Genomic DNA, 17,191 nt, shown 5'->3' on the forward strand with positions numbered 1-17,191 from the left:
ATAGCTGAGAGTGTGGATGATCTGCAAGTAATGAAAGTCAAGGAGCACAGTGGAAAAAATGGGACTACAACTAAATGTAAAGAAGACTAAACTGACAATGAGTCCAGCAACCAGCCTCAGAATTATTTTATTTATTTATTTATTTATTAGTTTTATATACTGTCCTTCCAAAATGGCTCAGGGTGGTTCACAGCATGATAAAAACAATTAAAACAAATACAATTAAAATCAAACTATTAAAACACAATAAAACCAATAAAACAGCTAAAAGCCCTGAAAATCAGGGCAACAATTTAAAACAGTTAATCATTTAAAACCCTGGAAGGCCAGGCCAAATAGGTAGGTTTTAAGGGCTCTCCTGAAAGAAAGCAATGATCTCAAATTACAAATTCCTGCAGAGAGTGCATTCCACAGCCCAGGAGCAGCTACGAAGAAGGCCCGCCTCTGCATTGGCACCAGACGAACCGGTGGCAACTGGAGATGGACCTCCTCAGATGATCTTAACGTGCGGTGGGGATCATGTAAAAGAAGGCACTTTCTTAGATAATGAAGACATGGAAGTGATGGATAGATTCTGCCTTTTTAGGATCAACCATCAACAATAAAGGATCCAGCAGTCAAGAAATACACCACAGACTAGCACTTGGTAGGGTTGCAATGAAGGCCTTGGAAAGAATATTTAGATACCGTGACTTGTCTAAACCTACAAAGATTAGAATTGTTCAGACAATGGTTTTTCCTGTGACACTCCATGGATGCGAAAGCTGGACTTTGAAGAAGCAAGATAGAAAAAGTATTGACGCTTTTGAACTTTGGTGCTGGAGAAGACTTTTGAGGATACCATGGACAGCCAGGAAAACAAACAAATGGATCATAGAACACATCAATCCAGAATTTTCACTCGAGGCACAAATGACCAGGCTCAAACTATCATATTTTGGATACATTATGCAAAGAACTAGCTCCCTTGAGAAGTCCATGATACTGGGGAAAGTTGAAGGAAAGAGAAGAAGATGACCAGCAGCAAGGTGGATGGACTCAATTACGACAGCAACGAATGCACCAGTGAGGAGGACCTTAAAGGCCAAGTTGAAGACAGATCATCCTGGAGAGAATCTATCTGTGGTCACTAAAAGTCGACACTTAATCATCAATCAATTGACGGCACTTAATCATCAATCAATGCTCTGCCTTGACTCTTCTTATGAGATGTGATGAGTGACTAATTTCTGTAATAAGCGGGGCATCACTCGTGCCTTCACAGCTGTCATTCTTGCAACATATAGCTACTTTCTGTGGCTTAATAGTTCATCCTCTCTGTTTCACTAAAACAGTAAGGATTCAGTCCTCAAAGCAAACATCCTGCTCCTGGGCTCTGTGATTCAAAGAAGCACAAAGCTGTCTTGACATGCTAAGAAATATTGCCGAAGACAAATTCTCAGGGGTAGATTCCAGGGCATGAGGCCACATGATTGGGCTTGTTGAATTTGGTATGTGGATTAAATGTTTTGTAATATGCAAGTACTTTAGTCGTAAGCATTCCCTTATGAACAAGGGTGTTGAACCTGTGCTGGTATATTGGAGCTAAACTAAGTGTTATGAGGAAAATGTGGGATTCCTGACCCTGATGTTTCCCTCTTAATGCGGGCAAGAGGGGACACTTAACTCTTTACTTGCCCACAAATTTACCTCTGCAGGTACCCCTGCTCCAGCAGTTTTTAGCCTTTATCTTTTTTTTCTTTCCCTTTCCCACTGCTGGACTCTGAAATGGAAAATAAAGTTTTGGAAAACTGACAGGAAGAGAACTTACAGGGGGGCAGCTAGCAGACACGAGAGGGATTAAGTATTTTCTTCCCACCCACTGATCTGCTGACCACATAGCACCTCATAAAACATGGGAATTGGGGTAAATATTTACTGAAAGTCTAGTCTGGCCCTTGGACAGAAGAGTCATGACTGAGGCTGACACACCTAAAAATGTTTGTAGCATGTATGTGGATTTCCATGCTGCTGGTGACCCCAGTTTGACTGACTTAACACAAACTGATAGCCCACCTCAGTCTAATGGAGAGAGCAATTTTGTGAAGCAGTGAGAGTTGTGGTGATGGGGGGGGATGCTGTTTGAGCATTAATAACCATCTGTGATATGTCTGGCGCTGTTTGTTGGCTGTCAGAACACTTCAGTGGTGGTTTAATATTTACTTTGTGATATTTCTCACCTATTAATAGTTTCATGCACACTGACATACCTTCCCCTTCTGATATCATCTGGATTTTACTTAACGCTTCTCCACTAAATACTTCAGGAAAGGAGGCAAGTGTATTCTTCTCATAGGACAGAAGCAGCAAAATGAGGCAAGGCAGATGGATCCCACATCTCAGGTTTGCAGTCTTTGTAACGAAGGTGTGGTTTGAGCTGGCTAATGAGATGTGTCCTTCTCTTCTCACACACCCTAAAATGTAAACAGAGCAAAGGGGTTTTCAGACTAGTTATGCTGTTACATGTGACCACTTTGAGGCATTGCCCAAAACATCTTGAAGTCTGTATGGCTTCACTATGTGAACTCAGTATAATGCAGGCTGGCTGCCCAGTAGAATTTGCTTGAGAAAATGTTACTCGCAATTCACCCCATCAGAACTAGGACTCCTGCCAACTTAGTGTAGGTGGTAATACGGTGAGGCGAGAGAGCGTATCTCAGCAGTATCCTACTGGAAGAGGCAGGAGTTCATTAAACTACTAGATATGCCGCCACCTCTTGCAAGCAGCCTCTGCTATTCACTTGATGTGCTCCTTGCTTTTCTTAACATCTGGTTTGGATGCAGTGTTGCCAGCTGATACCACAGGGCTGCTCAACTTCAGCCTTCCTGCAGATGTTGGCCTACAACTCCACTAATCCCTGACTATTGGCCACTGTGACTAGGGATTGTGGGATTTGTAGTCCAAAAACAGCTGGAGGGCCTAAGTTGAGCAGGCCTGTGATACCAGCTGATTCTACCCCTTGATCTGGAGGAAGATCAGCCTCCTTTGCACAGCTGAAATTCTAACCAGGGTCAATGAGGGAACCAATGGCTTCACTAGCTTCCCTGAGATACTTTCTCTCCTGTACTTTCCCCCTTGCTTCTTATAGCTTAAGGTTTTCTCTCTCTTTCGGCTTTGCAACTGCTTGGTCCAATTGTACTTTCACTCCTGTAGTCCTTAAGATGTTCTGACTTATAGAGATACAGACCACCACTGACATTGCCTTAAAGATGGAGCAATGTAGAGATGCAGTAAGGTTTTGGTTTTTCAGGGAGTTGTTCTACCATTGGGGATTTCAAGAACTTGCTGTTGGAGATGAACTTCCAGTGTATCGACCTTTTGCACCAACTGTCCTAATGACCACTAGGGGCATTGGGAGTAGAGACAGTGAGTCAGGGTCTCCCTATCTGTCCCTACTCTATGACCCCTGAACTGATTCTGCAGCACTTCCCGTGCTGAGTCACAGTCCTTCCTTTCCTCCTAGAGAGCAGATGGAAACATCTCTCTCTCTCTCTCTCCTTACCTATCCACTATGTAGTCCTTTAGATTAGAGATAGGTCTTTCCTATCTAAGTGTATTTAACCAATAAATATTTAGTGTCTAGTCATACAAGGATCTCCATGTGTTTTCTTTAAATAGCTGCAATATCCAAACCATCCTCTGCTACCTACTCTGTAACTGGAGTGTGTGCTCATTCCTTAGTGCTCTGCTGTTTTACCTATTGTGGGTAAAAATCAGCAACCTCTAACACTTGCTTCTACTGATGCCTATCTTTTATTACAGGGGTAGGCAACCTTTGGCACTCGAGCTGTTGCTGAACTGCCGTTCCCATCTTCCCCAGCCAGTGTTCCCTGTAACAGGGATTCCCCAGTGCTGTTGACAGCAGCTCCCATCATACCCAGCTGCAATGATCTTTGGCTGGGGATGATGAGAGTTGTAGTCAACATCATCTGGGAATCCCTGTTATGGAGAACACTGTCATCAACCACAATAAATTGTGGCTGATGATGTTGGGAGTTGTAGTTCAACAGCAGTTGGACAAAGTTCCTGCTTATTCCTATTCCTGCTTTAGTATAAGAGTCTAGATTCTGAAGTGAAATAGCATATGTCCATGATCCTGCCGGGGCTGCAGGGATTCAGTGCCTGGGGACTTCATCCCAGGCATGTGAAGCTATGGGATTGGGGACACAGTTCAACAAGTGTGGTGCAGGTCAATGAGTGTCCTCTGGGAAATGGATGACAGCACTCTCTTTTCACGCTGCTGCTTCCTTGTAGAAGAAACAGACAGTAGCATTTGAATTGGCTGTAAAAAAAACCCTTCCCAAGGATTTGGATCTTCTGCATCTTGCACGAATGCTGTAGCACAGCACTCCCTTCCCTGACCTTGAGTATGATGTCTGGTAGCTGTGCGCTGAACTGTGCTTCCACGGGACTTGAGTCACAGCAGTCCCACTTAAGCCCCTGCTGCATTCCAGCAGAACCTAGTGGTGCTGGCAGCAAGAGAAGCTTGGCAGGGAAATCAGACTCCCCCTTGCTGTGTGGAAAGTTTTTTGTTTCCCACCCTCCTCCTGTCTCTCTGGCAGGCTCTTGCTTGTTGAGAGCAGGTTTGCTTAAAGCATCTGGGTCTAGTAGTGCCATCTGATGAGCACTGAACTGAATTAATTGGTACAGAAGTTAGCTTGCTTTAGTGGTGGGGGTTTCAGTCTGCCTCTTTTCCTTTTGTACAGTAACAAATGCAATTGACAGGTGAACCACCCTCTAGGTTGGGGAAACCTTTTTATATGTGCTTTTGTGGCTCTCCTGCTCTTCCCATAGTACAGACTTGGCATCTTGGTATTCTCTCATCACAGTTGATCCAGTGGTGGTTCTCCCTTACCTAGCCATTTTATATCATTCTAGGTCAGTGTTCATTGCAAGGCCTACAAGACCATGGTGGCTCCCATGGACCTTAAGTGCAGCTCTGTGACTAGTTGCTACTTAGGCCTACCAAGTTTTGACTGAAGCAGAGTGTGCTGCACAATCCCTCTGGTGTCTTGTGGAGACAGTTGCTCCCACTGTCCAGTGCTGTTCTTTGTTCTGTGGTGGTAGGGTCCTTTAAGAGAAACAGAGCCCACTCCATCCCCAGTGCCATCTTAGAAGGTGCACATGGAGTGCTGGGAAGTATAGTCCTTCTCAACACTAGGGATGTGCAAATTGATTTGGATACAAATTGATTTGTACCCCAGTCTAGCTGATTTGGGTGATTTGGAGAACAAACAAATCACCCCTGTGATCCATTGGCTAGATTCAGGTCCAAATCAAATTGAGATTCAGATCCCTCCTGTTAATTCCCCCAAATTCCCAGCTTTCATTTAAAAAAAAAAAAAGCAAAAAGCTAAGCTATAGTCCTTGTAGAAGTGGAGTTATGGAGCAAAATGTATGGTCAATATTTTTCAAGTGTTTGGATTCTTTGGTGTATAATAACATTCCCTCAATGAATCCCTATGAGGATTCATTACACACCTTCATTTCTTCTATTCATTTTGACTGTCTTTTTGACAGTGCCAACTGTCAACTGCCATGTGCCAACTACACCCCACTCCCACCTGCAAGGAAGTGAGGTACTACTCTGTTTATGTTCTAGGATTTTTTAAAAGTATTTAGGCTCTTTGGCGTCTAATAACCTATCCTCATAATGAATCCCTATGAGGATTGATTACACACCAAAGACTCTAAACACTTCAAAAATACCTAAAAAATAAACTGAATACTCCAGTACGTGTGTGGGGTGGTGGTGTAGTTGACACATGGCAGTTGACATTTGGCACTGTCCAATGATAGTCAAAATGAACAGAAGAAACGAAGACATATAATGAATCCTCATAGGGATTCTTTATGAGGAAAAGTTATTAAGACACCAAAGAATCCAAACACTTGAAAAATGACTGCACATTTTGCTCCATAACTCCACTTCTACAAGGGCTAGAGCTTAGCTTTTTAAAAAAAATGAAAGCTGGGGATCCGTGTTAGGGTTAGGATATGGCAATTTTGAATCCCCATTGTTTCCTATGGCAGAAATGTTCAAAAACAGGAAAAACTTTAAAAAAATCATTAAAAATCAACAAAATGTCCCACTGCCTATGAAATTTGGGGACCTACCCACCACCCAAATTTGGTGCCCCTAGGACTTTAAGTGATTAAAATCGGTCAGAACCCAAATCGAATTGAAACAAATACAAATCGATTCTAGGGGTAGATTTAGACACAAAACAAATCAGGGGTGATTTGTTTGGGGCACAGATTGAATCAAAAAAATCAATTTGTGCACATCCCTACTCAGTACTTTCCTCACAGAAAAGGGAAATGCACTTTGAAAGACTACACTTCCCAGAGCATCATATGGACCTTCCAAAATGGCACTGGGGATTGAGAGGAACCTGTTTCACTTAGTCTCCCCACTACCCGGTGCTGGGAAAAGTGTAGCATTACACAGAGGTCTGCACAGTTAGAAATTAGAGATGTGCCCGAAAGTTATTTGGTGCTGGCGGGGGTGGTACTTTAAGGGCGGGTGAGGGTGTACTCACCCCTCCCACCGCATTTCCCCCGCCGGCGCTCCATTATTTTCAAGCCCCTCGGGGCAGCAGCATTCCTCCCTGCCGCCCCGTTGCCCTCATCGGCCAGAAGTAGTGATCGCGTGTGCGTGGCAGACAGCCCCGTGCGCGCATGCAACGGGCGCAAGCGCAATTGCTACTTCCAGGTCACTTCCGGCCTATGAGGGCAACGGGGCGGCAGGGAGGAACACTGCCACCCCGAGGGGCTTGAAGATAACGGAGCTCCGGTGGGGGAAATGCGGCGGGAGGGGTGAGTACACCCTCCCCCACCCTTAAAGTACCACCCCTGCCAGCGCCGAACACGCCCCCCCCAACCCAAAACATTTCGGAGGCCTTTACAATGGCCTCCAAAACGTTTCAGGCTCAAGCCTAATAGGAATGGTTCTCATTGAAGCTTTTTTTTTTTACTTTTTTTTTTTTTTTTTTTTTAACTAAAGTGGCCCTGCTTGAGAAATAGCAAATATCACTCTTCTGGGCTACCTGGGGATGTATGGAGATATAATGTAGCAACTCATGCAGTTCAGGCTGATATTGGTAGTCTAGTAACTCCAGTCATTCTCATGTGTGCAGAGTTGAGTGCAGTCCTGAAAAGAGGACTAAGGTGGCTTGATCAGCTGTGAGCTTTCCTCAGTTCCTCAAGGCAGAATAAAGGCACATCTTCTGCCAAGGTTTAGTCACCTATGCATGTTTCTTGAGGAGTATGTTCAAAGTGGTTCTAGGTCACTATATTCCTGTTTCAAAAATGGAGTACCACATTTGAAGTGGCATGTCAAAGGCTGTTTAGAGAGTTCTTGAAGGTGTTGATCCATCCTTAAATGGTATAGTGTACATACTGTAGTGTGCAGACCACCTTAAGTGGCACAGCAGGGAAATGCTTGACTAACAAGCAGAAGGTTGCCGGTTCAAATCCCTGCTGCTACTATATCGGGCAGCAGCGATATAGGAAGATGCTGAAAGGCATCATCTCATACTGCGTGGGAGGAGGCAATGGTAAACCTCTTCTGTATTCTATCAAAGAAAACCACAGGGCTCTGTGGTCACCAGGAGTTGAAATCGACTTGACTTTTTACCCTTACATAGTGTTCATGTATAAAGTTCCAGAGTCAGTCCCTAACATCTGTTAGGTAGCAGAGTTGTGAAAACAGTCTAAGGCCATGAGTGGGAGGTGGGGGCTGGTTAGTACCACTTTGGGGGATGTAGGTCCCCTATGATGTGTGGCAAGCTTTAGGTCTCTAGAGATGGGAAATGGGCAATAGACTTGCATATGTCTCAGGCTTCTCAGAGCTATCACCACATTCAACCATACTGCAGAACTTGCTAATAACAAAAATTCTACAATTGATATAGAGCCCCTGCCAAGCACAATCTCCTATAAAATCTTTGTTGATAAAGTCATGCAAAGGTCACAAAGGCTTTACCATCCTACATGCCCCTCAAAGGGTGATGTTGGCATGCCTTCATTTGCACTTCCAGGCAACATTTGTGACTTTGGCAAACAGAGCTTGATCTGTGATCACAAGTATAACAATGTTTTGTAACTGTACTGTGTTCCTGAATTTGGACTGGTTCAAAAATTCAGCCACTCTTGTTAACTTGGTTGCCAGGTCATTTGGCCTACTACAACTATGGATATTTGTAATCCATTTAGCAACAAAAGTTCTCAAAGTGGTTTACATTTAAAAAAAAAAAAAAAAAGATGGTTCCCTGTCCCAAAACAATTCAGTCTAAAAGAAATACAAGGTAGAAACCAGCAGCAGCCACTGGAGGGATGCTGTGCTGGGGTGTAAACTGGTCCAGTTGTGCTCTCCTGCTAAATAAAAGAGGATTGCCACTTTTAAAAGATGCCTCTTTGCTCATTTAGCAGCAAATGTTTGACCTATTGAGTTCTTGTATTTATCCTGACACCTTGTTCAGTATGCAACAGCATTTGTGACATTAGTTGAGATATTGAGATGAACTTTGCTAAAAGTTATTAATGTATCTACAAATGCTCAGAAAATGGAAATAAGGCAGAGTATAATAAAGAAGCTGCACCTCTTTTTCCAGCTCTAGGACCCAGAGCTTGCCAAGAATCATAATGAGCCTTTGTTCCCCTGCATGGTACCAGTGGCCAACATTTTAGGCCATCGCTCCTGAACTATCTGGATACCACTCTCTGACATCACTAGGTATGACGTGAACACTCATTCTACTATTATGACTGAGTTGGGATCTCATTCAAAGAAAATGCTGAGTAGGAGAGACACATTTGGTTCACATGGCAGATCATAAGAGAACATGGAACAGGAGCTCAGGATCTGAAAGACATGAACAATTCTAATCTGATTTTTGGTACAGACAGCTGTCACAAAGGGAATTCTGTTCTAAGTAGGAAGCATGGAACCTGCATGTCATTTAGTTGCACATGACCATATTAGGTTCATCCCCCCCACCCCACCCTGCCCTGCATGTATGGCTAGCCCAAGGCAACATAGTTGCTGAGGCAGAAAATCAAAATGGCATTCCCTCCTCTTACTGTTGAGAACTTCATGGTGGCTTGTGTCCATTAATTGCCTGTCCCACATTGGCCATGTGATGCAGCATCCTTATCTTGTCTCATGTTAAGGCATTCTACTGGTACATACACTTGGAAGTCCTGATTGGCGTTGGCTTTCCAGCATGTCTATACAGTATAGAGAGATGGTGAAATACACATGATCTTTGCATGTGCCAATCTCCATTCAGATTTTATGTTTTTATTATACAGAATTCTTAAACAGGAAGCCCTTGTTTCCCTGCATGGTACCAGTGGCCAATATTTTAGGCCATCACTCATGAACTATGTGAAGACCACACTGACAGCACTAGGTATGACATGAACACTCATTGTACTATTATGGCTGAGAAGACACCTATTGGAAGAAGAGCTGGTACCTGTACAGGGAGACATGTTAAGGCTCACCCTTCATGAATCACCCACTTAGTAAAACTGCATGGAATTGGATAAGATAAATGTGTCCCTGCTTTTCAAAACAGGCTTCTGTGGCAGAACTTGAAGTAGAACCCAGCTGTGTTGGCAGACCTGACTTTTGATACTTTTTCTTGGATTAGATTCACCTCCTTGTGGCCTGTAGTTGGAGTACATGTGTGTTGGAGTCACATGGACTTCCCCCAAGGAAAGGGATTTAAAGGGCACCCACCCACAGTGGGGAGGAATTCAGGAAGGGCTTCTTAAAGTCTTCCAGGGGCTTGGTCACTTGCTTGCTGTGTGGGAAGAAAGCTTAGTACAATTTCTCATTAGCTGCACATTAAGCTGCCCAAAATAGTTTCTTTTCCACTTTTAAGAAAAGAGGGTTTTTTTCCCCTTCTGCTGGGGATTAAAAGTTAGTTGCTATTGCCTACAGTGAGGTTATGTTGATCCCTAGCCCAATTACAAGAGAGCAAGGAACCTCTGAGCCAAATTCACAACAGAACAAACTACAATATTAGCACTGCTTGAACTGAATGACTTATGTTCCATTCTCAGTGGAACTTGCCATATTTAGGGTCACTTTAAATCCCTTGAATTTGCTGCAGATTCCATTATTGACAAAAGAGGTGTGTGCGTGTGTGCGCGTGTGCTTGTGTGTGTGTAATAAGGCATGAAAGGCAAATGAGACCAAGCAGCAGTTCATGTAGTACATGGACAAATGTAATATGTAAAGCATGGAAATAGTTGGAAGTCATGAATTTGCAGAAGAACTTTGACCAGCTGCCTCAATAGTAGATAGTCTGCTGGCCATATCTGTAATTGCCTAGTTCACGTGTTGGTTTTGTCAACTGTTTACCTGCCCTTTCACATGAAGTAAGGGATCTTATTGTCCTTTAGCAGTCTGTGGAGGGAATGGGATGCTTTATTCTGGGGGAGTATGATTCCAGCCTGGATAGCTTTATTCTTTCTCTGAAGTAGTTCCTTCAGTGTCTGCTGGCAGTCTTCTTTGTTTTGTTCCCTCAATAGTTTGAGTGCAGTTAACGTCAAAACTGCCTTGCTCCGGGCCAAAGTGACTGGCCTTGTTTGGTGAATGTGCATCTTCAGGATTTGAAGACAACATGGGATTGCAGGGCTGACCATAAGCTGCCTCATGGACTGGAATGGGGAATGTGATCTGCCCATTTAGCACAGCACTATTAAGTCGTGGAGGCAAAAAAGAAGAGTTGCATAAATATGTCTATGTCTTTGTATATCACCAGAACTGTCAGAAAGTTCATTGGAGTGCTGTATATCTGAGGCTATCTCGGATTTCACATCCATGACTGGCTGAATTCTGCTATCTTACATTCTAGATGCGTGGTGGTCTAATAGTATGGAATTTGGTTGGTTGTTGTAAGCCTCTCATTTTGAGTTTTTGAAAAGCATGCTTCTAGCCCTCATGACCCTACTGGCATCATTGAAATCTAAGCAGTATCTGCAAAATTCAGTCTTGGATGGAGCTTCAGTAACTGGGTGCAGTGATCTCTCATGTCTTAGTCCCTAGTTCTCTGCTTTGTATTTTCCCTTCTGCCCATTTGTATGTCCTTTCCTACAAAGAGGGAAACTTGTGAAAATTCCACTATTGCAGTCAGAAGAGTGGAATGTTTTTCCCCTGAGCAAAAGATGTGCATCAAAAGTTATCTGGTATAGGTGTAATAGGTACCTATGGTGCCACTCCAGGAATTTACTTAGAACACCTGTATGCTAAGGAAGCTGACAGCCTATCCTGCTGACCTTGGCTTGAGTCTCTTCTCCAATCTAGGCAAGTAAAGCTCAACCTTGACTTGGGAACCAGAGGCAAAGTAGGTGCTGTGGGACTGGGGGGATACTTTTCCAATTGATCCAAGTCCCACTGTATTTATTTATTTATTTTTATTTATCATATTTTTATACCACCTGATATGTACATCTCTAGGTGGTGTACAAAATTTAAAATATTTAAACGTCAAAACAGATTAAAATACATGGCACAATAAAAATAGCATAAAACAGTTATTAAAATAAATTATTAAAATTTATTTTAAAAATAATTCTAATTAAAAGCCTGCAAGAACAGGAGAGTTTTGAGGGTCTTCCTGAAAACACAGAGAAAGAGATGCTCATATTTCAGCAGGGAGCATATTCCAAAGCCCTGGAGCAGCCACAGAGAAAGCCTGGTCCTGGGTCACTACCAAACGGGCTGGTGGCAACTGTAACCAGACCTCTCCAGAAAATTGTAATAGGTGGCAGGGTTCATGACAAAGGAGATGTTCTCTTAAATAGCCTGGACCCAAGCCATTAAGGGCTTTATAGGTAATAACCAGCACTTTGTATTTCACCCGGAAAACATAGCAGCAGCCAGTGCAGTTCTTTTAACACCGGTCTTATGTGGTCCCTTTGTATGGTCCCATAGACCAATCTGGCTGCTGCATTCTGTACCAATTGTCATTTCTGGACTATGTATTAAGGCAGCCCCAAGTAGAGCACATAACAGTAGTCAAGCCTAGAGAATACCAGCATATACCACGGTTTTAAGGTCATTCACCTCAAGAAATGGACATAGCTGACATATCAGCCAAAGCTGATAAAAAGAACTCCTGGCCACTGCCTCAGCCTGAGAAACCAGGGAGACCCTTGGGTCTAGGAGCACTCACAAGCTACATACCTGATCTTTCACAGGGAGAGTAACCCCATCCAGAACAGACAAATCTAAACCTGGGTCTCGGCTCCCCACAGTCAGTACCTCTGTCTTATTTGGATTAAACTTCACTTTGTTATCCCTTATCCAGCCCATTACTGCCTCTAGGCAGGCATTTAGGGAAGACATGCCATTTCCTAATGAGGTTGACATTGAGAAGTAGATCTGGGTGTCAAAGACCCAGCACCAAACCTCCTGATGATCACTCCCAGCAGTTTCATGTAGATGCTAAAAAGCACTGGAGATAGTCTGGAGCCTTGTGGAACTTCACACTTTAGTTCTTGCTTAGCAGAACAGTCTCCAAGCGATACCATCTGGAATCTACCAGAGAGGTAGGAGTGGAACCACTGTAAAACAGTGCCACCTAATCCCACCTCCCTCAGACAGTCCAGAAGGATACCATGGCTGATGGTATTGAAAGCTCCAGAGAGAGATCCAAAAGGATCAGCAGAGTCACACTCCATCTGTTGATAGCCAGTTGGTGATCATCCATCAGGCTGACCAAGGCAGTCTCAACCCATAGCCCACACGAAAGCCAGTTTGAAATGTGTCTAGATAATTTGCATCATCCAAAACTGAGCGGGTGATGGCCTCTCAGCTCCAGACAATCACCTTGCCCAACCATGGAAAATTAGAAAGAGGTCTATAATTAGTGAACTCCGAGGGATCCAGTGCAGATTTCTTCAAAAGTGGTCTAAAAGCCTCCTTAAGACAAGGAGGCATCCTGCCCTCCCTCAGAGAAGCATTTATAATATTTACCAGACCCTCTCTGATAATATAATATAATTATCAGATGAGATAAGCCAAGTTGGGCAAGGGTCAAGAGAACAGGTTGAAGGACTTCACAGGGTTGTTATGAGGAGAAACTTAAGTATGTATTACATCGCTCTGGGCTTCTTGGAGGAAAAGCGGGATATAAAATGTGTTGTTGTTTTTTTAAAGAGGAGTTGCTGGACATCTCCACAGTAGACTCTGCAGTAACTTGGAATCCAGTTGCTAGGCCTGAATATGAGAAACTTTATCCGCAAAAATGTCATTAAAAACATCACAATGAGTAACTGATGGTTCCACTGTATTGCAACATCTCCCTGTACTCAGTGGGTCTTCATCTGGCATGTGCTCTGTTTGGACTGTCATTACACTGACCTTCTGCCTTATCAGAGCTTGAGCCTCTCCACACGCTGTTGGGTCAACATGACTAGTTGTCTGCATGCCAGAAATGTCAGGCCATAGTTCTGGTGGGCTCAGTTAGTGCATCAGCAGTTCTTCTCAGCATTTTCTGGAGTGGACTCAATTCTTGCTGATGAGTTTTGAGCTCTAAAGTAGTACTAGATATCTGTGGTGTATACTGGCGCCATGCTTTCTACCTTAAAGTGAGCCACAGAGTCCTTTGTGCTCTGCAAATAAGAGGGTGTATTAGCGTCCAAGCAACTATTGCCCATAATGTTGTTACTGCTGCCTCGGGTATGGCCCTGCTGTGTAGGGAGAGGCTGTCATAGAATGTAGCTCTTAGTTGGGGCCCTCTATTTGCCTTTTTTGAACCAGCTTCTATAGAGGCTTTGGGGCATGTGGAGTGGTGGAAGTGATGGGGAGGACGCGTGCCTGAAAACACTAATTAGATTTGTAAAGGTCTACCTATCTACCAGCTTCCCTTCCCTTTAACCTCTATACTCCTTAACCACAGTGGCTGGCATCCTGATTAACAAAGTATGCATGTGAGGGACGTGCCAGGATCCCTCACACAGTTCCCCTAGTCCCCTTGCACATGCACTGTTGCACAAGAGCCATCAGAGCTGGGAGTGCTTCCCACACTCTCGAAGGTTAGAAACTGGTTACTGACCCTTACAGCGTGCTTTTATTTCATTTTATTTTATTTTTTATTTTTATTTTATTTTATTTTATTTTTTTATTTTATTTTATTATCTTATCTTATCTTATCATTTTTATTTTATTTTATTATTTTTATTTATTTATTTATTTATTATTTTATTTATTTATTTATTTATTTATTTATTATCAAATTTGTACACTACCCCAAACTTTCGTGTCTGGGCAGTTAACAATGGATTGTGAGGATCTCTTGTACAATGCAGGTGCAGTGGAGGAATTGCATGCAGGCTTCCAGCAGTCCCTCACATGCATACTTTATAACATCAGCTTCTATAAGCACAGTGCAAGTGCTCTTTAAAAACTGAGGAAATAGGTCAGGGCTCATTGATGAGATATCATTTTATTTTTCCCCCCTAGGCTAATATTGGGCAAATGGACACTCCCAAAGACCTCTGGCAGATGATAACGGGGAACATGGCTCTGATACAGGTGAGTCCTGGGGAAGCTGAGCTGAGTGTGTGTGGAAATTTGTAACAGAGGTCATTATCCTCACTGTCTACAATGCGTCCATTTTCTGGATGAATCAGTTATATGACTCCAGCCCTAAAGAATGCCAAGCATCCTGATGCTAAATACCTTTGCTACAATCTGAAAGAAGGTATCTTTATAATGGTATCCTTTTTCTGACTCTTTTCTTTGATATCATAAAACCATCTGAGTTGCCATTGGTGACAGGCAAGGAGAAAAGAGTTGGATTAGCACCACAAGCTGTGGGGATGCAGCATCAAGCCTTGATCAGGGCATTCCATAACCTATGGCCACTGAATTTCAGTAACCTCCTGAATGCTACCATCTGACTGGGAATGGGAAGTTTGAAGAGAACTTCACTAACACCCGGCTGCATCTTCTAGGTTCAGGCAACAGTGGTCGGTTTTCTGGCTTCGATTGCTGCAGTGATATTTGGCTGGATCCCAGATGGACACTTCAGCATTGACCATGCTGTTCTTCTCTGTGCCAGTAGCGTAGCCACAGCCTCCATAGCCTCCCTCGTGCTGGGTAAGAAGCAAATATTTTGTGGGGTAGGGCAGGGAGAGATGCCTGCAGTGCCTTTGCAGCAAGACTGTTTGCTTTTTTCCAATATCTAGGCATGATCATGATCGGTGTGATCTTCGGCTCCAGAAAGATGGGCATCAACCCTGACAATGTGGCTACTCCTATTGCTGCCAGTCTGGGTGACCTCATCACCTTAGCTCTGCTTTCTGGGATCAGCTGGGGCCTCTACATAGAACTAAGTAAGATAAAGAAAATTACATGGTTCTCTGTTCTATAAAATTAGGGGTTCCCAAATTTGGGTCTCCAGATGTTGCTGGACCACAGCGCCCATCCTTTGGCCATTGTGGCTGGAGATAATGGGAGTTTGGTTTCCAGAGGTTGTTGGACTACAAGGTTGGGATCCCCTGGTAAAAGCATTGTGTAGCTGTCATTGGGAAGTAATGAAAGGTGCAGAAATTGATTCTCTTCCCCACCTATTCCCATCCATCTGATTCTTAAGGTGCATTTTCACCTGTGTTGGTCTAGTGCAAACATAACACTGGCTCTCTAAGAAGCCCAATTTTTGCTCAAGAGCCAGTCTTGATGTGGGTTCTCTTCTCCAGAGAAAGTTTGGATGGATGGATAGGGTTATCCATCATGTTAAAAATGGCATGTGCAGCCAAACTAAATGTGATTCCTACTAACTGGGTTCCCTCAAGACTGTGGTTTCAAATTCAGATTTAGAAGGGAACCATGATTGAAACTGGTGAACATGGGTTCCCAACAGGGGGTATTAGTACCCCTAGGGGTACTTGAAGGACTCTGAGCCCTCCTGTGTCCCCATGTTGGAGTTAGTTCCCCATATGAATATTGCTGGCTTGAAGCCAATGCATTATCTGCAATGTGTCCACTGCAAAAAAGGGAAGGAGGAGACTAAAGACCCTCTTCCTCTGCTCCCAATTGGCTGGCTATGTGCTGAAGCTCAGCATGCCTGCCTCTCAGCCTGACTGACAGGCTCCAGAAAATTATCACTGGATACTCACATTGAAATTAATAGGGCAAGTAAACTTATACACACACACACACACACACACACACACACACACACACACGTGTAAATGTTGCAGCTAGGGTGACAGGCTATTCTAGTCACTGGCACACTTCCACACTACGATACTCATAAGCAGTCATTGAAATTAATGGGATAAGTTTACTTGCCCTATTGATTTCAATGGGAGTATTCATGAGTCACTTTGTGTGTAAGCAAGTGACTGGGGTAGCCTGTCTCATAACTGTAATGTGTGTGCTTGTTATATCTATATAAACTGCTTTGGGAACTTTTGTTGAAAAGCAGTATATAAATATTCGTAGTAGTGGCTGTTGTTCTCCTGCTCCCTCTCCCTCAAAATCTCTATGGGGTACCTGAGCTGAAGGTTTGTGACAGAACGGATACACTTGCTAAAAATAAGTAAATTGAGAACCCCTGTTCTAAACCATGTTTAACAGTAATGATGGAAGGGATGGGGAGGAAGTGTTGTTGGCTTCTAGTTGGTAGGTCAGGATTTGCAGGGAGCCAGCATTATACCATCTCAAACCTCAGTTGTTTACTCCCACTAACTTGAGTAAGAAAATAGTTCTGTGCTGTTTGCATAGGCACTTGAAATTACTTTCCCCCTGCCCTGTTCCTATGCTAAGAAGAAAAGTAGTAGCAACTTAATTTTCCTGTGCATAGAGTACTAGAATCTGGAATATCTTCACTTTTTTAAAGACACCTACTATACTTGACCTGGAAGACAGATGATGTTATACTTCTTTAGAAATGTCAACATTTCCTCTTTCAAGCAATCTAGGGGAGAAAAGGAATGGACTCCTGTTGAACCCATTTCTGCCCATTAGAAAACTCTCAGCCCAAAACTGCTGCTGCATCCATGTGAACTTAGCAGCAAGAAGGTCGCATCTCCTTTAAATTATTACTACAAATGCATTCTTAAAAGCAGAAGAGTTCAGGTTGCTCTGCGTGATTCTCCTTAATTTGTATTGTAGATGATGGGGTA

General features: G+C 43.3%; 1 protein-coding gene across 3 annotated transcripts in view; it reads left to right on the forward strand.

Annotated features, from left to right (window-relative positions):
• SLC41A1 (solute carrier family 41 member 1) overlaps nucleotides 1-17,191 on the forward strand; it is a 63,833-nt gene that overhangs the window by 33,768 nt on the left and 12,874 nt on the right. For all 3 annotated transcript variants that reach the window (XM_053247927.1, XM_053247926.1, XM_053247925.1), the window contains 3 exons: nucleotides 14,523-14,594; nucleotides 15,017-15,161; nucleotides 15,251-15,397. In XM_053247927.1, the coding sequence (XP_053103902.1) occupies nucleotides 14,523-14,594; nucleotides 15,017-15,161; nucleotides 15,251-15,397 (364 nt within the window). The remainder of the gene's footprint in view (nucleotides 1-14,522; nucleotides 14,595-15,016; nucleotides 15,162-15,250; nucleotides 15,398-17,191) is intronic.

This window comes from Hemicordylus capensis, chromosome 4 (assembly GCF_027244095.1).
Source record: "Hemicordylus capensis ecotype Gifberg chromosome 4, rHemCap1.1.pri, whole genome shotgun sequence".
Taxonomy (NCBI): domain Eukaryota; kingdom Metazoa; phylum Chordata; class Lepidosauria; order Squamata; family Cordylidae; genus Hemicordylus; species Hemicordylus capensis.